This window comes from Erythrolamprus reginae, chromosome 1 (assembly GCF_031021105.1).
Source record: "Erythrolamprus reginae isolate rEryReg1 chromosome 1, rEryReg1.hap1, whole genome shotgun sequence".
In the NCBI taxonomy this organism is placed as follows: Eukaryota; Metazoa; Chordata; class Lepidosauria; order Squamata; family Dipsadidae; genus Erythrolamprus; species Erythrolamprus reginae.
In genome coordinates, this window is record NC_091950.1 from 139102506 (window position 1) to 139129774 (window position 27269).

At 41.6% G+C, this 27269-nt stretch overlaps 1 protein-coding gene across 2 annotated transcripts in view; it reads right to left on the minus strand.

Moving 5' to 3' along the window:
- Positions 1-26971, minus strand: part of MYRF (myelin regulatory factor) — a 147700-nt gene extending 120729 nt beyond the window's left edge. For both annotated transcript variants that reach the window (XM_070766919.1, XM_070766909.1), the window contains exon 1: positions 26541-26971. In XM_070766919.1, the coding sequence (XP_070623020.1) occupies positions 26541-26586 (46 nt within the window). In that variant the 5' untranslated portion in view covers positions 26587-26971. The remainder of the gene's footprint in view (positions 1-26540) is intronic.
- Positions 26972-27269: the final 298 nt, after the last annotated feature.

Sequence of the window (27269 nt, forward strand, 5' to 3'; positions counted from 1 at the left end):
TAGGTAGATGGCAGTGCGATAAGAAAATTACAGAAAGCTGATTAAGACTGCTTGCTTATATAAAAAGCTACTTCTTAATTGGATAGTATGTTTTGCTTAATATGGCATGTAATATCCCATTCCCCGTGATAGGTTACAATAACCAGTCATACGATAGAAACTTGCTCATACATTACAGTAACCCCAAGCAACTGGCCAAAGCAACTAAAAGATTCAGCATACGAATGATAAGCAGCCACAGGCATAGTTCTACCTAAGACATGGAAAGTAGATGCGAATAACATATTTTTCCAGGCACCTGCTGTTCTCCTGTGACCTTCATTATTTAGTGCAGCCATTTTGTTGTGGGATCTGCACAATATTCTCCAGAAACTAAGCAAAAGGAAGCAGAGTATTAGAGAACAAGAGGGGAAATTCCAACAGAGGAGGGAGGGTGGATGGCACTACATTCAAGTATAATTAACAGCATATTAGTGTGACATTAGGATACAATTTTTGTCTCAGGAGAGCCACTCCTTTCTCCCCTGTTCTCTGGCACATACACACCAAGTTAATAATTTCTCAACTTCATATAGCTCATTGGGGTTCTTATCAGAGAGAGCACAAAGTCCAAGGGCAAGGGCTCAGCCAATCAACATCATCTTTGTAGAGAAGGAATAATTTACCCAGAATCCTTTTAACTGCAGAAGCTCACAAGAATCCTTTCAGCTACCAAGGGAAAAAAAAGGCAGCAAAACTTTCCAATAAAGCTGACATTTATTAAAAAAAACAAAGGCATTTCTAAGAGTGCGGTGCTTGGGGCATTCATATACACTGATCAATAAATGTTCATAGCATGGATACTATTCAAAAGGAAGCGAAAATAATGACTGCTTTTAATATGACTCTGTGGAATCTCTGTTTACGACGATGACTCCTACAAGTGTAAATTTCATCCCTGTCCCAGAGTTATCATACCTTACAAAACCTTATCAGGGTGATCTACAAGCAACCTCAAATATAGTCTTTCCATTATTATCAGTCTCATTGTTCAAAGTGCAAGTGCAAAGGAGTGTTGCACACACAGCTTCCTAAAGAAGGCGCATTCAGATAGATTTGAAATACAATGAAGGTATACAAGAATGCCCATTGCGCAGGTTTCAACCATCTCTATGCAATCCAATAACATAAAGAAAATATTACGGCTGCATGCGTGTTTGTTTTAACCGTTCCTGGGAGCAGCCTTTCATTTCTGTTCTCATTAAAGATGAGTAAGTCAGGGAAAATATGGGAGGACTGAAGAAAAAGGGTGCCTTCTTCTTTAACAGGGAAAGGAGCCAGATTCACTGCATAATTATTAAAAGCTTTTGTGTGCAAAGTAGCTCTGTATGTGGATTAATTTAAATCATACTATTGAAATAAATTGCAAGAAATCAGCTTTTGGTGCTAATTAATCTGGATTGCTAAGGGAGGAGTCACAGGTGTGTATCTCAATGCAATTGCTCTACACATCAAAGGTTCTGAGTGGGCATCATAACAAATCTAATAAATTAAATTCAATCTCAGAAAGGACTAAAGAAGTTTTTCTTCCAAGGTCACGATGCTCTAAATTGCTCCTAATCAAAATTGACCAATACTGTATGTGTCCATACTGGCAACTTTCCTATCTAAAGAGTAGCAGTTTTAGTTTTGGGTTGTTACTTTTTTTTTCTTACAATAAACGCTATTTAATAACTCTGACTTCTGAATTGGTTGGTGATTTGCCAGAGCAAATCCGGCCATGCATGTTTAAATTTACTGGCATTTCTGTGATTGTGCTAGCCCAAATACCCTTCCTCAACCTGGGACTGTCCAGACATATTAAGCTCCAACTCCTATTAATTCATCCAAGGGCATGGGGTGAGGTATCATCAGTACGCATATGATACCAAGATTTACATCTCCACCCCATGTCCAGTCAGCGAAGCAGTGGAAGTGATGTGCCGGTGCCTGGAGGCTGTTGAGGTCTGGATGGGTGTCAAACTCAACCCTGATAAGACGGAATGGCTGTGGGTTTTGCCTTCCAAGTATAATTCCATCTGTCCATCCATTACCCTGGGGGGGGAATCACTGACCACCTCAGAGAGGGTCCGCAACTTGGGCGTCCTCCTCGATCCACAGCTCACATTAGAGGAACATCTTTCAGCTGTGGCGAGGGGGGCGTTTGCCCAGGTTTGCCTGGTGCACCAGTTGCAGCCCTATTTGGACCGGGAGTCACTGCTCACAGTCACTCATGCCCTCATCACCTCAAGGCTCGACTACTGTAACGCTCTCTACATGGAGCTACTTCTGAAAAGTGCTCGGAAACTTCAGATCGTGCAGAATGCAGCTGCGAGAGCAATCATGGACTTCCCTTAATATGCCCATGTCACACCAACACTCCGCAGTCTGTGTTGGTTGCCGATCAGTTTCCGGTCACAATTCAAAGTGTTAGTTATGACCTATAAAGCCCTTCATGGCATTGGACCAGAATATCTCCAGGACCGCCTTCTGCCACACGAATCCCAGCGACCAGTTAGGTCCCACAGAATTGGCCTTCTCCAGGTCCCGTCGACTAAACGATGTTGTTTGGCGGGGCCCAGGGGAAGAGCCTTTTCTGTGGCGGCCCGACCCTCTGGAACCAACTCCTCCCAGAGATCAGAATTGCCCCCACCCTCCTCGCCTTTCGTAAGCTTCTTAAAACCCAACTTTGTCATCAGGCATGGGGGAACTGAGATATTCCCTTCCCCTAGGCCTATACAATTTATGCATGGTATGGTTGCGTGTATGTTTGGTGTTGTTGTTGTTGTTTTTTAAATAATGGTTTTTAAAATTATTTAAAATACAGTGGTACCTCAAGATACGAACCTAATTGGTTCCTCCGCTTCTCGCTTCTCTACAAAATGACAGCCGGGCGGAGGCTGGCGGCGGCGGAGGAAGGCAAATGCGGCTTGGAAGCTGGGAGGGGGGCGGAATATGGGAGGAGGCAGCCTCCACGCTTTCCTTTCGGAGGAAGAGCTAAGTGGCCAAAGACGTTCCGCCCCCTCCCAGCTTCTAAGCCGCATCTGTTGTCCGCCGCCGCCGCCAGGCTCCGCCCGGCTGTCATTTTGTAGAGAAGCGAGAAGCGGAGGAAGAGCTGGATGCTGGCGGCGGCGGAGGAAGGCGAATGCGGCTTGGAAGCTGGGAGGGGGCGGAACGTCTTTGGCCACTTAGCTCTTCCTCCGAAAGGAAAGCGTGGAGGCTGCCTCTCTCCTCCCATATTCCGCCCCCCTCCCAGCTTCCAAGCCGCATTCACCTTCCTCCGCCGCTGCCAGCATCCAGCTCTTCCTCCGCTTCTCGCTTCTCTACAAAATGACAGCCGGGCGGTGGCTGGCGGCAGCGGGGGTGCGTGGAAGAGGTCCTCCCGTATTCCGCCCCCCTCCAAGCCGCAGTCACCTTCCTCCGCCACCACCAGCATCCAGCTCTTCCTCCGCTTCTCGCTTCTCTACAAAATGACAGCCGGGCAGAGGCTGGCGGTGGCGGAGGAAGGCAAATGCGGCTTGGAAGCTGGGAGGGGGGTGGAATATGGGAGGAGAGAGGCAGCCTCCATGCTTTCCTTTCAGAGGAAGAGCTAAGTGGCCAAAGACGTTCCGCCCCCTCCCAGCTTCTAAGCCGCATCCGCTTTCCTCCACCGCCGCCAGGCTCCGCCCGGCTGTCGTTTTGTAGAGAAGCGAGAAGCGGAGGAAGAGCTGGATGATGGCGGCGGCGGAGGAAGGCGAATGCGGCTTGGAAGGTGGGAGGGGGCGGAATATCTTTGGCCACTTAGCTCTTCCTCCGAAAGGAAAGCGTGGAAGCTGCCTCTCTCCTCCCATATTCGGCCCCCCTCCCAGCTTCCAAGCCGCATTTGCTTTCCTCCGCCGCCGCCAGGCTCCGCCCGGCTGTCATTTTGTAGAGAAGCGAGAAGCGGAGGAAGAGCTGGATGCTGGCGGCGGCGGAGGAAGGTGAATGCGGCTTGGAAGCTGGGAGGGGGGCGGAATATGGGAGGAGAGAGGCAGCCTCCACGCTTTCCTTTCGGAGGAAGAGCTAAGTGGCCAAAGATGTTCTGCCCCCCCTCCCAGCTTCCAAGCCGCATTCGCCTTCCTCTGCCGCCGCCATCATCCAGCTCCTCCTCCTCTTCTCGCTTCTCTACAAAATGACAGCCAGGCGGTGGTGCGGAGGCTGGCGGCGGCGGGGGTGCGTGGAAGAGGTCCGTGGGAGAACTGGGGGGAGCCACAGCCACCGCCCCGTCAAAGGGACCTGGCTGGGAAGCTCCCAAAGGTGATCTTTGCGGGGGGCCCCAGGAGAGCAAGCAGCAGGCGCCGCCTCCAGCCTCCGTGCCGCTGCCCAGCTGTCATCTTGTAAAGAAGCAAGAAGAGGAGGAGCTGGATGCCGCTGGTGGTGGAGGAAGGCGAATGTGGCTGGGGGAAAGGCAGGCGGTCCAGCGCTTCACCTGCCTCCCAGCCAAAAGGCAAAGCCGCGCAGTTCCACAGCCGCCGAAGAACTGCCTCCTGCCTGCCCCCGCTCTTCTGCCGACCACAGGCGATGGGTGGGACAGAGGGGCGGGGTTAAGCCTCCTTCGGCGGCTGTGGAGCTGCACGGCTTTGCCTTTTGACTGGGAGAGCAGGCGAAGCGCCGGTACTCCTGCCTTTCCCCCAGCCAAAACCCCAAATGTCTCCGCCGCAGGAGGCACCCTCGCCCCTCGCCCGTGGCTGGCAGAAGGCTGTTTTAAAAGGTAACCGTCGGGCTGGAGGGCTTCCCAGTACCCCCCCGAACCCGGAAGTTCGGCAAAAGTTTGGGGTTCGGGAGGTTGCTGGGAAGCCCCCCAGCCCGGCTGTCACCTTTTAAAATAGCCACACGGCTTCCCAGGAGCCTCCGAACGCTGAACGCGGAAGTTCGGGTTTGGCGTTCGGCTTCGGGAGGCTCCTAGAAAGCCGCGCGGCTATTTTAAAAGGTGACAGCCGGGCTGGGGGGCTTCCCAGCACCCCCCGAACCCTGAACTTTTGCCGAACTTCCAGGTTCGGGGTTTGGGGGGGTGCTGGGAAGCCCCCGAGCCCAGCTGTCACCTTTTAAAATAGCCGCGCGGCTTCGCAGGAGCCTCCGAACGCCGAACCCGGAAGTTCGGGTTTGGCGTTCGTAACTCGAAAAAAGTTTGTAAGAAGAGGCAAATTTTTTCTGAACCCCGGGTTCGTATCACGAGTTGTTCGTAAGACGAGGGGTTCGTATCTTGAGGTACCACTGTATTAGATTTGTTACATGTTGTTTCATTATTGTTGTTAGCTGCCCCGAGCCTACGGAGAGGGGCGGCATACAAATCTAATAAATAAATAAATAAATAAATAAATTCTACAACAAATTGAAAGAGAGATCCCCAAATGGTACTCGCAGGTACCCACAGACACACAAAGAATGCTACAGGAAGGCATAAAGAAGCTTAATAGTAAAGATAGTCTCTACATAGTTTGTAATGCAGTTTAAGTATTTGCTGTATTGTTTTTACATTGGAGGAAATAAAAACTGTGTTGGCCTTTTTAAAAAAAATAATAATAATCCAAATCTTAGGAGGACATTCCAAAGAGGCTTTTCACCTTATTCGGTCTCCCATAATCTATCTTGGCATAAGTTGTTGACACTGTACAGTACACAGAATATGACAGAGACATGCAAAAGATATATACTCAAGTATATTTGACATCAGTTATTGATAAACCAAGTGCTTAGAGTCACAGAACACGTACACTAAAACATACACCAACTGTGCATCCATTATTTCACTCTTGCTCCTCAAAAGAATCAGCATTTATCATCTAAAATGGAACACAAGTTCTACTAGTTATTTGCATCTGTTTATTGTAGAATTTGAATCTATCATAGAAACATAGAAACATAGAAGACTGATGGCAGAAAAAGACCTCATGGTCCATCTAGTCTGCCCTTATACTATTTCCTGTATTTTATCTTACAATGGATATATGTTTATCCCAGGCATGTTTAAATTCAGTTACTGTGGATTTACCAACCACATCTGCTGGAAGTTTGTTCCAAGGATCTACTACTCTTTCAGTAAAATAATATTTTCTCATGTTGCTTTTGATCTTTCCCCCAACTAACTTCAGATTGTGTCCCCTTGTTCTTGTGTTCACTTTCCTATTAAAAACACTTCCCTCCTGAACCTTATTTAACCCTTTGACATATTTAAATGTTTCGATCATGTCCCCCCTCCCTTTCCCTTCTGTCCTCCAGACTATACAGATTGAGTTCATTAAGTCTTTCCTGAAACGTTTTATGCTTAAGACCTTCCACCATTCTTCTAGCCCGTCTTTGGACCCGTTCAATTTTGTCAATATCTTTTTGTAGGTGAGGTCTCCAGAACTGAACACAGTATTTCAAATGTGGTCTCACCAGCACTCTATATAGCGTGATCACAATCTCCCTCTTCCGGCTTGTTATACCTCTAGCTATGCAGCCAAGCATCCTACTTGCTTTTCCTACCTTTTCCTATACTTTCTAAAATAATAAAACGGAAGGGGATGGAGTTGTTTTTTTAGCTTATTTGCACAACATATTCTAGCTGTATCCATTGAGCAGAAATCTGCTACTTGTAACTTCATATGGCCAGTTCAATTCCAGAGGATTGTAAGAAAGAGGTGTAAAGCTAGTCTCCTAGCAATCTAAATCCACGGAAAAGGTCAAGCTTCAAGTGTACAATAGAATTACAATTTTAGTAGTTTTCTCCATTTAGTTGTGGAATATTGCAACATCATAGAATTAATAAAATATATAAAATGAACCACACAAGCAATTGCCTTTTGGATAACTCAACTAAGGTAAGAACCCTTTTTGGATCAAAAGCAGCAACTTAGACTTACATCCTGACAGGAGATTAGAGAAATCCTTTTGTTGGTACTGAAAGGGTACATTTTTTTATTTTTTTATTTTTGCTGGATTTGAGAGGTCTTAAAGGTAGGTGAGAATTCTTTTGCCTGAAAAATGGGACCTTTGTGCTCCCATGCCTATTCTTAAAATGAGTTAAAATCCCCAACTTAAGCAAAACTTCATGTCCTTCAAAATCATGACTATAATCTATCACCAAATTTACATAGCAACCTGTTCTAGCAGTTGCATATGCTTATGCTCACTTACTTTATTGTGTACTAAAAAACCACTAAAACTAAAAAAAATAATTCCTTTTTTCTGTACTAAAAATAGGGACAAAGCTGGATAATATACTGGGATAGAGGCATCACATACAGGATTTGAATCTAGTCCCATGCACTTTTGTTTTCATTTATATCCCATCTATTTTTAAGGAGTGCAAAAAAGTACATGGGTTAATTCCTTATTTTATCCTCACAGCAATCCAGAAAGGAACAAGAAAGGTTCTCATCTGAAACCCCAGAAAGTGGCCATTTAATGTAGACGAGACATTTATTTTGTACTTTCTTTTCTACATAGCACTTGTTATATGTTTCCTTGGCTGTTATGCAACAGTGTTCACGCCTATTGGGTCATATTCAACTTGCCTCAAAGTAGATACAGAAATTACAGGGTCAAATGCAGCCCTGATTTGTTTCTAACCAATATTTTGGAAACAGAACATTTACTTGAGCAAATTCTGTTTGTGATGAGATGATTTAGTTACCTATCCTTAGAGGATTCTCATGCTGTCATGGAGAGGCCTAGAATTCTGCCACACTTAGCAGAAGATTCTCTAACTTAAGACCAATGCATTAAGGTCTAGGCAAAATGACAAAGTGTTTCTGAGGAGAAGTCACAATTAATGAATTGCTATCCTGAGATCAATTGAGTTGAGTAATATCCCACGTAAACTTGATGCGTGATATTGTGTTTCTCTGAACTGAGTAAGGCTAAACAAATAAGATGCAGTAATGGTTCCCATTCTGGCAGGAAGTTTGAGAAATAAAAAAGGCAATTTCTAGGATAGGCCCACTGAATCACACCAAGGAAATCAATGGGAATTAATCATCAGAAATTCACAATCACGAGTAAACAAAGAGAGGGAAAGATCTAATTTAAGAATCAATAATGTATCCAATGCCTCTCTCTACATAATCCTACATTTTTGTAATTCATATGTCTGTGCAACAAATCCCACAAGTAGTTTGTCATCCTTCCAAATCTAGCATTGACAACTTGCATAGGCACATCATCCGGCAGCTTTGGCTTAGAAGGCCCAGCCTCTCACCTCTTATTAAAACAACTGCTCTTTCATCTTCAGAGAATTTAGATACTGGATGGAGGCCTCTGTTATCCCTTCCTTTCTCCTGCGTACCAATTCACCAGTAAGTCACCAGAAATTAAATAGAATCAGTCAATCAGCCTTGTTGCTTTACCAGAGAAGTGCTATACGCTGCTTTCACTTACCTGTTCGGACCCAATGCATCCTGACAACTTCCAAGTCTCACACCAACTATGAATTGATATCCTGTTCTAGCATCACCTTAGGTTATTTTTGCTTCTTTGACCTGATCTAGTCACTGCCTCTTAAGGTTTTCTATTTCTTATTTAAGAGGCGAAGAGGAAGGCTGTCAGGGAGGGAGACTGCTACCTCCCTACAGCATCCCACTCTGATTAGGCACATACTGGGATTTGGGTTGCAAAGGGATTATTGAGAAGAGGCAGTCATGTGCTTGTACTGTACCAGGTTCCGCAAGACCCTTCTGTCACAGAATTCCCATATAAACAAAGTATTTGTAGGAAGCTTCTTAACTTAATGATAAATCACCAACCAGAACTAAAAATAAGAGGCCATCCTACATGCCATTAAAGCCTCACAATAGGAAACTAAGTCCCAAAACAAATTATTGGAGCATTTCAATAAAAGTTAAAACAAAAAGTTCTTATCCATATACTCAGCTGCTATATCTATGGAGGAATTTTGAACCCGCTGAGAAGTATCACTGGACATAAATAAAATAAGCAAAATACCCAGAGCTCAGCCAACCTGCTGTTATGGCTTGCAATCTTAGCTGTAAAAACCTGTACAAAGAAACAAATTATAAAAACGGACTAAAATGGGGATTTGTTCTTCTCTAAGGTCAAATGAAGATGGGATCCGTCAACAGTACACCACCACAACAGAAATGAATTGTTAAATCCTCTGCTCTGAAATAGTACAAATGAAACAAACAAAATGTTTAAAAATTATTATATTTATGTAGTTATTTACCAAGTACATTTAAATTATATCATGGTTTACAATCCCAAAGGAATGTCACAATTTTTGAGCACCTCTAATGTTTGGAAATTGAAAGTTGAACAATTTGACCTGTCCTAATTATATTCCTCCTAAATGAAGAATTACAGTAATTGCCTCAAAACTGAAATACTGTAAATGTTTAACCAAAAAGAGTTCTTACAGGACAGTACAACCACAACTGAACCCCAAATTTCTGTTGCTAAGCAAGGCAACGAAGCAACGAAGTTTTGCTCTATTTAACAAACTTTATGCCACAGGTGTTAAGTAAATCACTGCAGTTGTTAATTGAATCATGTGGTCATTAAACAAATCTGACTTCCCTCATTGATTTTGCTTGTCAGAAGCTGATTGGGAATGATCACATGAGCCTGGGACATTTTCAATTGTCATAAAATATGACAATTGCATTATTATTATTATTATTATTATTATTATTATTATTATTATTATTATTATATTTGTATCCCACCCCTCTCTGAGGACTCGGGGAGGCCCAAATTTTGATCATGTGAACAGCTTGAAGTTCAAAAAAACGGTCATGAGTCACTTTTCTTCAGTGCCATTGCAACTTCAAATGGTCACTAAACGAATGGTTGTAAATGAAGGACTACCTGTACCGCAATCACTTGAATGGTTTTCAAGAGATCAGTGACTGGTTTCAACACCAAACGCTAATGGTGGAAATAAAAAGATTTTGTTCAACTAAGGACTGGTTCTGAGGAAAGGGGACACAGGTAAACTGTAGTCACAGGCAACAAGAGTGAATACTATATGCATTAATCATTGACCATTAAAATTAGCTACTTAGGTTGCAATATAGTCAGCCCTGGTCCATGTTGCAAAAAGATTAGAATCGTTCACAAGGGAATTAGAAACCAACAATCTATTTTCAATATAAGCTGCAGTCAGAGCTAGCAGTAAGGGGGTCAGAATCCAGGATGTAGTCCATAAAATAGCTGAGCCACTAAGCATAATCTTTGAAAAATCCCACAGGACCAGTTCCCTACCAAACCTATAGTCACTAGCCACAGTCATCTCCATCGTCAAAAAGGGAGATCCTAGTCTAGTAGAAAACTACAGATCAATCTCTCTATGCTGCACCACATGCAAAGTCATGGAATCAATCATAAACCAATCCATCACACTCCACCTAGAAACTAAAAACCTACTTTCAAACAAGCAATTCAGTTTCAGGAAAAATACAGTATATCCTGCAATCTACAACTACTACATTGCAAAAACATATGGACCTCAAAGCTTGACCAGGGCAAAACAATAGAGGCAATTTACATAGACTTCTGTAAAGCCTTCGACTCAGTGGTTCACGATAAACTGCTTCTGAAACTGAAATCCTATGGCATCTCTGGACCCCTACATGACTGGATAACTGTGTTCCTGCCAAACAGACAACAAGTGGTCAAAATAGGGAGCATCCTATCTAATCCCATTCCTGTTAACAGTGGTGAACCCCGAGGCAGCATACTAGGACCAACTCTCTTCATACTTTATGTAAATGACCTTTGCGATCATATTATCAGTGACTGTGTTCTCTTCGGTTATGATGTAAAAATCTTTAACACCACTGACAACACTGCAGTCTCCAAAAAGACTTTGACTTTGTGTCAGAATGGTCAAACATCTGGCAACTCTAAATCTCAACCAACAAATACTCTGTCCTACACATTGTCAAAAAGAATCAGAACACCAAATACAAATGGAATAAAAGAGACCTTGAAGATGACCCTCACTCTGTCAAAGATCTTGGAATACTCATATCAAATGAGCTAAATGCCAAAGCCCACTGCAACAACATCACCAGAAAGGCTTCAAGAGTTGTTAATCTAATCTTATGCAGCTTCCTCTCTGGTAATATCACACTACTAATCAGAGCATATAAAACATTCACCAGACCAATCATTGAATAAAGCTCATCTATCTGGAATCCCCACAACATATCGGACATAAATACATTAGAAAGTGTCCAGAGATACTTTACTAGAAGAGCCCTCCATTCCTCTACTCGCAATAGAATACCTTACACAACCAGACTTGAAATCCTGGGTTTAGAGATCTTAGTATTATGTGACCTTTGGCACATAAAATTATATGCTACAATGTCCTTCTTGTCAATGACTTTTTAAGCTTCAACCACAACCATACACGAGCACACAACAGATACAAACTCAAAGTGAACCATTCCAAACTTGACTGTGAAAATATGACTTTAGCAACAGAGTGGTTAATGCTTGGAACTCACAACCTGACACTGTGGTTTCATCACCTAACCCCCAAAACTTTACCCTTAAACTGTTCACTGTTGACCTCACTTGATTCCTAAGACGTCAGTAAGGGGTGTGCATAAGCGCACCAGAGTGCCTATCATCCCTGTCCTAATGTTCCGTCTTATTAGTACCCATCTTATATATATAAACAATGTTATATCTATGTATATTACCAATACATACTTGACAAATAAATAAAATAAAAATAAAAATAAATAAATACAGCAAGATCGGAACACTAGAGGACAGAAAATGAAATTTCTAAAGCGATGTCATTTCATCATTCATTTAAAGTCACCTGCCCTGTTAAGCAAAAATACTGACAATCCAGTCTGTTTTAAGAGTTGAGAACCTTTAAAAAGATGCCTTGTGCATTACCTATAGAAATGCCTTTTATTCCTCAAAGAGTTATAATTGGTCTCCTTGTCAAATCCTACAGTTACATATTATTAGTAATCAATCCTTTATTACAATCATGGACTATTATTAGTCTAAGTGGAGGCATTTTCCAAGAGCTCAATTCTTTTGGTTTGCATTTTAAGATACACATGACTGATTAAAAAAAAGACTGATTTGAAAAGTTACCAAATCGTTGCCTTAGTTTTCCTTTAGTGCTTTGTCAAACTCTTTCCTAAAATCACCTTAAAGAAAGCAGACATATACCTCAAAGCAATTATGAAACAAAGCAGCTGAGTGGGGGTTTTCTTTTGCTAGTTTGATGTGTGCTCTTTCTCTATATTATATTTAAACAGATCTATCTCTCATTCTGGCACCAGAACATCGCCCTCAAAGGCTCACACTGACATCTTATAATCAGTGGGCATTTCCTGGACATAAAAGAAAACCATACATATTAGAAATTCTAATTTGTTCGATTAAGTAAATCTCAAAATACATACATAGTTTTTCAACAATGTAAACAATGTCACAGCCAAAATATTAGCATTTGAACTCAGGCAAAATACTGAACTGGGAAAGATGTGTCAAATTCATAATCTATATACATCTTTGCTTCAGATCTGATCAGAATGAAATAATGAGATTCAGGAAATGTTTCCTTTTCTTCACTTAGGCTTGTAAATTGAAGCTTCCCTGCCAGAGTCAAATAAGAATGGTTCTACTTACATTATTTTAGCAGAACGAACATATAAAGCTATTGTTTCCAAAGGTCTTTCAAACCTGTAAATGGATAACTGTTGCTCTACAGTATTTCCAAAAGAAGGGATTCTAGCATTGTAAATCACCACCACCACCACCACCATCATGACCTGGCCATTAAAATTATGTGGCTATGGATGAAACATGTAACAGTGATATTCATTGTCATCAGGGCACTTGGTACCATGTCCAAGACTTTTATAAAATACAAAAGAAATTGCAGCTTCCTGCAATAACACCAGCAGATCTGCAAAAAACTGTGCTACTCGGAACATCTTATATCTTAAGAAGATACTTGGTTGATACCTAGGATGCTGGCAGCCCTTAACATCAGTCAATGGTATTTGTCACACATTTTAAATGCCCAGTTAACTGAGTTTGCTGTTTGATGAATAAAAGATGCTGTTGTTGTTGTGGTTGTTGTTGTTGTTAGTTCAAGATCCTGTGCAACATTCAGATCCAAACAGACAATCATTTGGCCCATAGCATGCCTGACCTCATTATTGTGGAAAAGAAAAAAAGTCTGGTTCATTGATATTGCAAACCCTGGTGATGCATGAATTGAAGAGAAACAGCTAGAAAAAATAACAAAGTATCGCGATCTGCAAATTGAAGTTGAGCAATTGTGAAGGGGGGAAAAAATCAATGGTAGTAGTAGTTTGTACTAGTAATAGGAGCCCTTGGAGCAATATCCAAAGGGTTATCTAGATACAATAAGTACAATTTTGAACTTATTAGACTGGAATATTCTGACTGCAAAAACCCACCTTCCTCAGAACTGCCTATATACTCAGTCATTACCTTAACAGTTCTTACGTTCTGGGTTGGGACTTGAATTAAAAAGTTTTTACCAGCACCAGACTGTGAATCAAATTGAAGATATAAGTTTTAGATAATAATAAATTCACTGACATATTGCAATGAACTTTGGGCAGGAAACACCTGAGGTTGTTGTAGCTGGAGTTGGTATATGTTCCAATCTCTTTGCCTAACTGGCTTGGTCTGACTGATGCAGCTGCTTGAATGAACAGTGAAACGTCTTAAACTAACAATTAAAATTAGTCCAAGTGCAATGACTCAACTTTCAGACAACTCTACATGGATAATTGAAAATTTTCATCAACATACTGTGAAGGATAATAAATCCATATCATAACAGATAATCAGAGAGGGAGATTAAAACAGCAGTGTGGATACATGTGTTAGATGATGACATTTGCAATATCTCCCTTATGCATACACAACCTTAGATAAAATTCCATGAATGGAACAGGGCGATAATAGACCAGAATCAAAATATCACATGAAAGATTTCCTGAGATACTGGGGAAACGGTCTAGTGGTTAAGGCACCAAGCTAGAAAACAGGAGACCATCAGTTCTTGTCTGGTCTTAGCCATAAAAGCCAGTTGACTGACCTTTGGGCCAGTCTCTCTCTTCTCTCTCTCTCTCAGCTCAACCCACCTCACAGGGTTCTTGTTGGAGAAAGGAGGAGGAGGAAAGTGTGGTGGGTATGTTTGCCCCCTTTAGTTATTTGTAAAAATAAATAAAGATGGGATATAAATAAATAAGTAAAAATATAAATAAATGGTATGTTTGCATTATTATTAATAATAATAATAGTAATAATAATAATATAATTGTTGTTTGTTGTTGTTGTTAGAGAGGGGTGGCATACAAATCTAATTTTTTATTATTATTATTATTATTATTATTATTATTATTATTATTATTATTATTATTATGTCAATACAACACAGCAAACGAGATCACTATGCTGGATTTTGTATTTCATCACCAGTCGGGCGCTTCCCAAGCACCTAGGACTGCATGATGTAGCGGCGAATTATGTTTGCCGATCCCAGTAAAGTGGCCTTTTGCAATTGACATATGGAGATTTTGTCAATTCCGATGGTTTTCAAATGTCCGCTGAGATCCTTTGGCACTGCGCCCAGCGTGCCAAGTACCACTGGGACCACTTACACTGGCTTATGCCAGAGTCATTGCAGCTCGATTTTTAGATCTTCATATTTCACTAATTTCTCTAGCTGCTTCTCTTCAATTCTGCTGCTCCTGGGATTGCGATGTCGATGATCCATACATTATTATTATTATTATTATTATTATTATTATTATTATTATTATCATTTACCTCCACCAATAAACTCATTATGCTCTTCCTTCACATCTTGATTACATAAATCATACTGAAAATACATCTATATCAGACACTCGTAAAGCCCTCGTGGCTGAAGTTACAGGAAAGGGACAGAAGAGCACCTGAACATTTTACCTGTTTTACATTCTGCAGTCATGCCATCAAGTATTCAACCACTCAACTGCATGTCCAACTCAGCTCCTTTTTGCTAAAGTGGATCATTTCAATCTTTATTACATCACTTTAAACTAAACCTTTTACTTCTATAAACTTCAGGTTATTGTTTTTTTTAAAAAAAGTCAATTCTGTCTCTTTTGTTTTCACTTTTAAAGTATCTGCCCCCACGACCAACTTCTTTTAAAGTTTTCAGAGAGTTGCCAAGCCACCCTTCCCACTCCCCATGCACCATTTATTCTCCCTTTTAAGCTACTCTGCACATCTTTCCCAATGTACATTCTTTAACAAGCTCTTATCTCATAAATTAGGGAAGAGAGCAAGCGGGATCCCGAATAGCTAAGCTCTGTTGTAACTGTTTCCCTTGTGTGAGTGTTAGATGGAGAGGAAGGCAGGGTTACCAGTAGATGCCAGCCAAGGGTCAGACGCTTCTCCCCTGACACTCCCCCCCCCAAATACTCCCCAACTTCTCTTTGATATAAAATACAAACCCCCTATGTAAACACTCTCGAAACATAGCAGAGAGAGGAAAAATAACCGTATTCTTCCCTGCTTCATGAAATCTTCAACACATACACCTTTAAAAAAAACTTTTACAGACATACTTTATTTTGTGGTTCTTTTCATTCTGAGAGAACTGGCCACTGGCCAGCAAGTATTACCCAAACTTTTGATAGCTTGCAATGGAGAAGCAATGGGCAGCACAGTCTTTTAATATCTTTACATTATTATTATTATTATTATTATTATTATTATTATTATTATTATTATTTATTAGATTTGTATGCCGCCCCTCTCCACAGACTCGGGGCGGCTCACAACAATAGTAAAACAGTGTACAATTAACAAATCTAATATTTTAAAAATATCTAAATTCCCATTAATTTAAAAAACATAAAACACAAGAATACCATACATAAAACTATATAAGCCTGGGGGGGATGTCTCAATTCCCCCATGCTTGACGGCAGAGGTGGGTTTTAAGGAGTTTGCGAAAGGCAAGGAGGGTGGGGGCAATCCTAATCTCCGGGGGGAGCTGGTTCCAGAGGGTTGGGACCGCCACAGAGAAGGCTCTTCCCCTGGGTCCCACCAAACAACATTGTTTAGTCAACGGGATCCGGAGTAGGCCAACTCTCTGGGACCTACATGCACAAAGAAGAGTTTCCCGCAGAAAATTCAAAATTCAGAAGATCTGAAAGAATCTTTTCATATTTTACTACATGCTCGAGAAGCAAAAGGCAAAAGCACATGAGCTGTTCCACCCAATTAAAACCTATTCCAATATATTTATTGCTCAGGCAATTTCTTGGTTGCCATGTTTTTGTCACCAAATGCCCATTTTCATCCTTTTTTGCCATTTCTGCCGGGATAAGTCATTGCTCACTTGCAATGAGTGAGGAAGAAAATGAACTCTAGGAAGTTTCATTGTAATATCCTTTGTCAGAAAGGAGAGGAATATTTATTCTAAGTTTTATGATATGTGTTTAGTACTTATCCTTTAATGTTTAGAAATATTTCTAGCACCAATTCAGTAGGAATAGCACATTAGGGATTTATTTAATTCATGTTCTGTAATAAAAACTTTAAAAGAAACTAAAACAAAATGAAAGCACTAGAGCACTAGTCTTTCATAAAAGAATCAGATCCCAGAAGTGAAGTTGTATTTGTTTATAGAACCTGTAGCTTTTGGATATACAGTGATCCCCCGATCATTGCGAGGGTTCCGTTTCAGGACCCCTAGCAATGATCGGGTTTACGCGAAGTAGCGCTGCGGAAGTAAAAACACCATCTGCGCATGCGCAGATGGTGTTTTTACTTCCGCAGCGCTAGCGAGGAGCCGAAGATTGGGGTTCCTGGGAAGGGGACTCAGCTTGTCCGCCGCCCGCTCGTGCATCGCCCGCCCACGCCATTCATTCTCGCCGCTTCCCAGCTGAGTCCTGAAGCGAATTCGCTTCAGGACTCAGCTGGGAAGTGGCAAGAATGAACGGCGTGGGCGGGCGATGCGCGAGCGGGCGGCGGACAAGCCGTTCGCTCGCGCGCGCTCGCGCCGCTTCCCAGCTGAGTCCTGAAGCGAATTCGCTTCAGGACTCAGCTGGGAAGCGGCAAGAATGAACGGCGTGGGCGGGCGAAGGGCGGGCGGGCGGCAGCGAGGAGTTTGCGTGGGCGGTGGGGAAACTCCTCGCTGATGCCCGTCGCTCGCCCTCCCGCCAGCAAGAGGGGGAAGACCTAGGGAAGCCGCCCAGCAGCTGATCTGCCCGGCGCCATCTACGCATGCGTGCCCATAGAAAAAAGGGCGCGCATGCGCAGATGGTGTTTTTACTTCCGGGTTGCAAAATCGCCATATAGCCATTTCGCAATGATCGGGGTCGCAATACCCGGGGGATCACTGTATTCAATATTGAAAATATTAAGTAGTTGCAGCATCTGGAAAACTGATAGAAACCTTTACATTAACATTTGGTGTACCAAATGTTTAGTTTTTAAACAGCTACAGGAATGCCATTCTCTTTGAAATATCATCACTTTCAAGGATTGGGAGAGGGGGAGATTTTAGTATTAATAAACCCCTTGTTATAAATATGGTAATTCTTAAGTTTGAATGCCAATTTGTTTCTTTAAATAAAGAATAATAGAATAAGAATGCTGCAGCAAGTGTTATTTCTCATAATATATGCCCGAAATGTTAATCACCAGTTTTCAAAGGGTACACGGATATAGAAAATATGCTTAAAAAATAAATAGTATAAAATGAACAGATATGTTTAACTCAGAATTTGCTGTGAAAAAATGCAATTCAATCACTGAATACCTGAAGTTATTTCTACCTACTGTAACTTGAGAAGTTCACTATTAATGGTTTTTAATAAGTTTTTTTAAAAGACATATAAGTACATTAACATGCAACTAGTTTGAAATCATTAGAATGTTTTTTATACACAGCCTATTTTTGGTCTTGAAAGTTTGACACTAGGAGTAGCAATGAAGATGAAACCAATAGAAAAGTAATAACCAAGAATTGGAAGAAAACTCAGGAATCCAGTGTAGCAATATGGATTCTCTAAAAACATGAAGTGGTAAAGTAGACGCTACTTTGACCAGTAGCTTGTTGTCTTCCTCAGATTCTCAACAGAGAAAGGGATTATTCTGTCCTGATTTCAATGGCATTGTTATGGAAACAACAGTACTGTAGATACATCAACGTCTTATAAATTGGTATATTCTTTCTTTCAGAATTACTTATTTCTAGGGAACAGAAGAATGACTCATTCTATACAATGCAATTCCCTCATGATAAATGCTGCCGATAATTAGAAGTTTTAGGGGGGAAATCAACTTTCCAAGTAATTCACAATCACTGAGGAATGATTCACTTGTCAGAATTTAGAGAACAGGATTTATTCTATATTTTTGAAAAGTCGAATAAATAATAATTTTTAAAAAAATTTAGAAGATGGATAAAACTATTTTTGCTCAGTTGATTAATAGTTTATCATTTTATCATCACAGAACTAGAAAGATCTTGTAAATTACCTAAGCCAATCTCTCCTTGATGTGTAATCTATAACACAGAATAAAACCATTTTTGTCTAACAATATCTATCCATTGTTTAAATCCCTCCCACAAGGGAAAGCCTTGCAAGGTAGAACAAAGAAAAGGAAACATATCAATCAATTTGTATCTTACTAAGGAGGTAGAAATACTCAATTATTTTTGTTTGTTCTACATGTTGGAAAAAACTAGTCAACATTGTTTGCTTAAGCAATTGTAGATACTTTTCTGTTTGTAATCCCAATTTCCTTTAAAAGATTGTCAAAAATCTCTGCAATTTAAATATTCATTGCAGGTATTAATTAAAGTTGAAAACTGTTCTTGCAAACTTAAATTTGCTAAATATCACTCAAGATGATCAGTTCTACAGCAAATCATCAATTCACAAATCTCACTTAAAGCAGGAGTCCATCCCCATATTTGCCTTAAATATGTCTGTCCAATTACTGAAAGGAGAATGGGACAAATGCATGAATGTGCAAGGCAGCTAGCTCATGATCTTTCTAAACTGAAAGACCTCACACGACTGAATAAACTCAAGAAGTAAATAAAAGTGGGTGAAATAGATAAAGGGGACCTACTGATAATTTTTTCATTATTTTTACTTGGAAAAGTTCAAGAAGATGAGAATGTAATGGGGGAGTGCCATATTCTCTGATCTTGAAAGGCAATTCTTATACTCCTATAACTAAATAATAATAACAATTTATTAGATTTGTATGCCGCCCCTCTCCAAAGACTCGGATAAACTCATCCTAGAATTTTTATCCATAGTGACAGGCAGAAAACTGCAAACTGTTCCTGTCATCATTTATAAAACCACACAATTTTAAGGCCATAATGTGCTTTAAAGACCTGATCTCTGATTTGCAGGTTAAAAAGTTACCAAATTTTTGGGGTGCATTTTAGAACTTATCATTTTTGCTTCATCTGCAAATATATATGGTAGGCCATTATAACTGAAGTTATCATTCAGCGGGAGTAGCATAAAGTTGGATTTTAATTGACAGTTGTCATTTCTGCATATTTTATTTCCAAATTAAATCAGAATAATTTCACAATTCACCTTTGATCATAAATTTTGTACACAGCAAATCAAAAGCTGATGAGAAGTTATTCCAAGTGTTCTTATTTTGAAAGCAACCAGAAATCCCATAAAAAGAAACTAAGACAAGGAAGAGAAGAATATATTGAAATGGTGATAATCCATATCAACAGTGTCTTTTTCACAACTATTTCTTTTCACTCTCATCTAATGAATTCCCAAACAAAAAATACATTACATGAGTACTAAATAGAATTACCTTGTTTTCCAATAGCTACCTATTTATAAAACAACTCAGTGACTGCAGGAGCTAAATAAGTCATACTTCTCATAGTCTTGTTACAAAAGTATAAAGCAACAGCTATCTCTTTTTCACATGGTGCAGGTTAATAACTTTGGACAAAGTTACTAGCTTTGGACAAGACTGCATAAAACATACATGGGTAACAAGGGAGCCAAAAAAATTAACCCAATAACTGAGCCGAGGTGGTGCAGCAGGTAGAGTGCAGTACTGCAGGCCAGTAAAGCTGACTAGTGGTTCAAATCTCATCACCAGCTCAAGGTTAACTCAGCCTTACATCCTTCTGAGATGGATAAAATGAGGACCCGGATTGTGGGGGCAATATGCTGGCTCTGTTAAAAAGTGCTATTGCTAACATGTTGTAAGCCGCCCTGATTCCAAGGAGAAGGGCGGCATTAAAAAAAATATCAAATAAATAAATAATAAATAAATAAACATGCCAAAACTTTAACTTTTGCATCTCAAGAAAAAAATATATACTTGATGAAGTTCAACCGCATCATTTTGATTTTAGCTTAAAGGGTGACCTTCAAGATTTCTCCCTTTAAAATCAGTCATTGTTACCTCTAGAGCAGGGGTCCCCAACCACCGGGCCGCGGACCAGTACCGGGCCGCGGGGCATGTTGCACCGGTCCGTGGAGTCAGCAGCTGCCAGCCCTCATGCCGCCACCCCCTCCCTCCAGCGCTTCACCTCCCGCCGGGCAAGAGGCCTCGGGAGGCAGGTTCTGCCGGCCACAGGACGATGGATGGGACAGAGGGGCGGGAAGGACCGAGAGGCTCAAGCCTCTTTTGGCTTCTGCCATGGGGTGCTTTTGCGTTTTTGGCTGGGGGGAGGCAGGAGGGCCAGCCTGACCCCCTCTCTCCAGCGCTTAGCTCCCGCTGGGCAAGAGGGCTTGGGAGGCAGGTTCTGCCGGCCACAGGACGATGGCGGGAAAGAGGGGCGGGGAGGACCAGCACCCCCATGCTTAATCCCGCCCCCAACCACGCCCCTTTCCGCCCCCACTGGGCCATAGAAAAATTGTCTTGCTGAAACTGGTCCCTGGTGGAAAAAACGTTGGGGACCATTGCTCTAGAGTACAGGTGTCAAACTCGTTGTCATTACATGACATTTCATAATGTTTTTTCCCTTCACGGAGTTGGGTGGGTGTGGCCTGTGTGTGATGCATCCAGCCCGCAGGCCGCCAGTTTGATAGCCCTACTCTACTATACACTATTTAAAAATGCGGGGAATTAATATGCTATGAAGGATGTACTGTATTTGAGAACTATGGTAACTGGGAATTTTACTCCATATAGTAAATCAACAAGAGACTCTGAATAACTATAAAACTACCACATTAATAAAGTTATTTGGGAATTAGTTAGATAATTTGTCATCCCTTACATTTTAAAGCATTTTGAGCAATGAAATAAAGCATGAGAAAAGGCCAAAATACTTTTAAATTTGTAACGACAGGAGATTCTTTAAAAAAAAATTAAGGTGTTTTTGCTCAATATATAATACGAATACAGTGATACCTCGTCTTACAAACGCCTCATCATACAAACTTTTTGAGATACAAACCTGGGGTTTAAGATTTTTTTGCCTCTTCTTACAAACTATTTTCACCTTACAAACCCACCGCCGCAGCTGGGATGCCCCAACTCTGGACTTCCGTTGCCAGCGAAGCACCCGTTTTTGTGCTGCTGGGATTCCTCTGAGGCTCCCCTCCATGAGAAACCCCACCTCTGGACTTCCGTGTTTTTGTGATGCTGCAGGGGAATCCCAGGAGGGAAATCCCAGCAGCACAAAAACGGGCGCTTCGCTGGCAACAGAAGTCCAGAGGTGGGGTTTCCCCTGGAGGGGAGCCTCAGGGGAATCGCAGCAGCACAAAAACGGGCGCTTCGCTGGCAACGGAAGTCCGGAGGTGGGGTTTCCCATGGAGGGGTGCCTCAAGGGAATCCCAGCAGCACAAAAACGGGCACTTCGCTGGCAACGGAAGTCCGGAGGTGGGGTTTCCCATGTAGGGGAACCTCAGGGGAATCCCAGCAGCACAAAAACGGGCGCTTCGGCTGGCAAAAGGGGTGAATTTTGGGCTTGCACGCATTAATCACTTTTCCATTGATTCCTATGGGAAACATTGTTTCGTCTTACAAACTTTTCACCTTAAGAACCTCGTCCCAGAACCAATTAAGTTTGTAAGACAAAGTATCACTGTACTGTATTAATAAATATGATGGAAGAAGGGGAAAGGAAAGGGGTGAAAGTGAAAGTGGATAAATCGAGGAAACCAAAATAAAAGAAGGAAAGCAGTGACTTCTAATTTCTTTCGGTGCAGTAAGATATATAGTACAGTCTTTAGTATCAACTTTTTACTTATTTAAATTGTAAATTAGTCATTTCTGTAATCATGATCTACGTAACTGCCAAAACCCAAAATTAGTGTCATTTTTGGGTCTCTTTTTAGCAAAAAGTCTAAAAGCAATTTCCAAGTAGAAACCGTAGCACGTAAATTCATTGCCCTAATTAATGCAGTTAACTTTGCCATCTGTCAGTTCTATCATCATTTCAATCTATTCCTCTGCTGTGGGAATTAACGCTTCTTTCCATTTTTGAGCATTTAGGATTCATGCTATAGAAAATGTATACAATAATAAAATACCAATTTTTTTCCACTTCTTTCCATTTTTGAGCATTTAGGACGCATGCTACAGAATATGATAATAAAACACCAATTTTCCCCCCATCAATTTTTCCTTCTGGTTTCCACTGTAACTCCATTTTAAAGATCTGAATTAAAACATGGATCTGTTTCCAATATTCCTTTACCTTACCACATATCCAATACACATGATTAAAAAATATCTTCCTTACATTTACATATTAAGCAAACATTCAAAACACTTTTGTGCATTTTAGATAGTTGATCTAGTGTTAAATACCATCAGTACACCATTTTATAAAAAAAAATATTCAAGATTATAATTCAATGCAGATTTCGATCCATTGATCTAGAATTTTTCCAACTGGTCCAGTATTATATTATAGACAAAATTTCTTCCCCATTAAATCACATAATGCTTGACACATCCACGTTCTTAATATCAGCAGCATTTTATATACATTAGCTATAAGGTGTTTTCAATAGTGCACTACAATTGCAAAATAATTTTAACAATAGTTAAACCAAATAGTTTCTTAGCTGAAATAAATATTTCTTTCAATTTTAAATAGAAATACAGAACCAGTGAAATGTCTGTCCTTCTAATTCCAAATCTTTTTGTGACTTGGGACTCTTTTAAGCAATTCTGCACCACACAAGTATGAGTAGATATGAATTAGAGAGCAAAGAGTTGTATTTGATTGACTGAAATGGTATCTTACAATATTGTTAATTATTGTTATATTTTTAGCTAATCATTACTAATTGTTTTTGTAATATTTTGCAAGCCATACTTTAGCATAGTCAGCAAACAACTGTATACAAAGAACATTAAGTTGTAAACAATTGGATACAAAAAACATAAATCAAAAACAATTGTATACAAAGAACATAAATTGAAAGATTAGATGTGATTTATTTGATCCGCAAACAACCTTTTTCAGTTTATTAATATTTCTATGAACTGCTCTACCTCATTTGCCACATCATCACTACATGAGGAAGTTGACCAGAAAAGACGTATTGAGGAGGAATGTAAAACTACTGTATTATCAAATCCTGATTTGATCAATGCAATACACGATATATCCAGCCCATAACTAAAGTGTGCAGGATATGACTTAAAAATCATCCACATAGGATGCCAGTTTGGAATGCCTTTCCCCATACACCTTACTATACTCAGTAGTGGTTTGATTTGAAGTGCTAGTTTCCAATATACAGTATCTGAAATGGAATCAAGATCCCTGAAACGTCATATTTCCCCTGAATCCACAAATACAAAAGTGCTACTCAGAAAAGATGGTTCATAGCACCTTACAAGGAAAAATCACGGGAGAATTTGGGAACTATTGAGAAGTAAACAGATAAAGATAAAAACGATAGCAAAGTAAATATTGAAACACAACACAAAAGTAACTTAAAGAGACAAAGATCTAAACTAAATTCAACAAGATAAGTTTTAAACAAATTCAGCAAGGTAAGTTTTTAGCGCATAATAACATTTACCACTCTGCAGGGAGTCTTAGTTTTTCAAGGAGTGAAATAATGCATTCCCCTTCTGGGGCTCATAACAATTTGTCCCTAAAAGAAGAGGCAATTTCAATAAGGAAAACAATACTAGAATCAGACTTTCCTATTTTAACTTTTATTTTCCTAAAAGTATTGAAATTCCTGTAGCTATTTTAAAATAAAATCATATTCCTATATGTACATCAAATTAAAACCAAATTGCCACAAATTAGGTAATTTAAATATTGAGCACTGAAATAACATAAAACTGGTCTTATGAATAAGTTTATACAATATTGTTCAGATGGTGAAAACAAAGTATTATAGCTTTTTAAAGATTAAAAAATTTAAATGTCAGAAAAGTTAATATTCTTATGTATTAATACTGTATTGACACTGATTGTGCCGTAAGACTCATTATTTTTATTCCCAGAATTAATGTGTTAAAATGTCTACTCATATTTTGTGCGTATGCATAAATTGTGAATGATATATTTCACTTGAGTATCTCAGGGAGGCAGAACTGGCTGTAAGGTCCATTTATGATCTGTGGCAATTAGAGACTTGCCATACCACAACAGGTACAATGTGCTGTTGAGGAAAGGATCAAATTCTGAATTTTCCTGGGCGTGGGATTCCGTACAATTTAAAGGGCTGCAATAAAAAATAATATCCATCACAGAATACGAAGATGGCATGGTAACAAAATGGAAACCATGGAGGGGGAAACTGCCTACAGGCCTTTGGCATGTTGAATGGGATACACAGCGAACAGAAAAGGAATCCTCATTAGTATATAATCTTTTACAGAAGATTAAGGGACTGCTCAAAGCCTAGTAAGGACTGGATAACGTTGACATGTGACAAGTGACCTGAGACTCACTTGAGAATGAACTGTGGGATTTTAAAATGAATATAGATAGGATCGATGTGCTGCTGGCAAAAAAAGGATTTCTGCCAGTTGGTTATGTATTATTCGCAAGGCCTTAAAAACACATCTCTGCCAGCAGGCTTGGGACCGTTGAGCATTGCCTCATGCTGCGCTCGATGCTATGAATGACTGATAGCAAACAAGTCTTAGTCCAATGGGGGTTTTTTTGGGGGGGGGTGTATTAGACTGTGTCCAAAGGAGAAGGGCAGCCTAGAAATTTGTCTGTCTGTCTGTCTGCCGGTTCTCTAACCAATTAGACGCATCCAGCATAATAAAAGATTCTAGAATATTTAGGGAAAGATAATGGAAGGAACACAAAACCACTTTTGATACTGTCCTATAGTTTATTACTGATTTTAAAATATTTTAAATTTTTTGAGGGGGGAACCGCAATTGTTTTTATACTTGTGTGACTCCTATACGAGTCTGTGGAGAGGGACGGCATACAAATCCAATTAATAATAATAATAATAATAATAATAATAATAATAATAATAGTAATAATAGTAATAATAGTAATAATAATACTTAGTTCAGCCGTGGCCCCTCCAAAGCGTTCCTCTGCAATTTGGGCCCAGACGGAACCAAGCATTATTATAAAAAGCCCAACGAGGCAGCTCAGGATCGCTCCTAACACGTGACCCTTATCAGACTCTAAAGCAGCGCTTCTCAAATACTCGGGGAGGGGGACCCCCTGGGGGGGAGGAGCGATGGGGAGCTTATGTGACCCCAAGGAATATGCATGGTCCTCCTCAATTGATTTCCCTAAACCAGAAGTCTTCAAACTTGGCAACTTTAAGACATGTGGACAATTCTGGGAATTGTAGTACACAGATCTTAAAGTTCCCAAGTTTGGGGACCCCTGCCCTAAACCGAAAACAGGCTCCACTGAGTTCAGTGTGATTTACTCCCAGGTAAGTGGGTAGAGCAGCCTTCCCCAGCCAATAGTTGGCTTGCAGCTTATAATAAGTAAAATAACAAATATTAACACTAAAATTCCACCGGGGGCCAGATCGGAGAGTGCCCCCCCCCCGAAATGTTTACTTCTTCCTTGGGGGGGGGGCGTAACAGAAAATAATTGAGAAGCGCTGCTCTAAAGGGAGGTGAGCTTGGAGCGGCGGAAGAAAGTAAATAAAAGAACCGCGGCGCCCAACTTTGAGCATACGAGCGGGGTTTGGAGGGGGTGGGGTATCCAGGAGGGTGTGGGGGGAGAGGATCGTTCCCAGCCACTCGCGCGGCGCGGTTTGCGGGAGCATCTGGATTCCCTTTCTGTGACACCGTCCTCAGCGAGCCCTGCCAGTGCCGGTGCTGCGCGGACGCCGTTTCTCGTCTCCAAAACGAACCCCCTTTGCTGCCTTTGCGCGAAGCCACTTTCCCACCACACACCTGCGACGCGCGTAAAACCGAGGTGTGGGGGGAATTGCCGTCCTCACGTGCCGCTAATCTCCCCAAATCCCAAAGAGTAGCCGAGAAAAAAAGAACCCTGGGCTGGCTTCGCGGTCCTCCCCGCCGCGCGCAACGTTGCCCGCCCGGGGCTTTCGCGCTCGCTTGGTTACCTTCGAAGAAGCGCTGCAGAGCCTCGGTCTCGTCCACCACTTCCATGGCTGGGCCATGCACCAAGCGGTCGCCGGGGCTAGTCGCCGAGCCCGCGCAGGGGCATCCCCCCCGGCCAGGGCGCCTCGAGCGCGCAACCACCCGGCGGCGCGCGCCCCAGGAGCCCTTTTTCGCCCTGGGACTTGGCGCAAGGCTCCCCCCACCCCTCCCGGGATTCTGGTCCTGGAGCTGGGGCGCGCCTCCGTCGCCTGAGCAAGAAGCGACGCGCTTCTCCTCCCGGAGCGATTGGCTCCCGGGCTCCCCCAGCCGGCACTTCACGGCGGGCCTTCTCCCCACCCGCCCGCCCCCAACGCCGTCGCTGCCGCCGCTTGGCACTCGACTTCGGCTCCGCGGACGCCCCAGCCTCTGCCCTCCTTGCCTCTTGTTCCCCGCCTCCGCCTCCTCTCTCCCGCCTCCGCTGCTCCTGCTCTCTGCTGGCCAGAGCGGGCACGACGCGAACGGCTGCCTGGGAGTCGCAGCAGTTCCTGCCTTGCCCTGCCATTCGTTTGGGTAGAATGGGTGAATAGAATAACAAGAGTTGGAAGGGACCTTGGTCCAATCCCACCCAGCCAGCCAGCCTAAAGCAGCAGACCTTGTATGGTTCCAGACAAGTGGCTGTCCAGTATCTTTTTCAAAGCCTCCAGTGATGGAGCACCCACAACTTCTAAATGCAAGGGTAGGGTAGGGTGGAA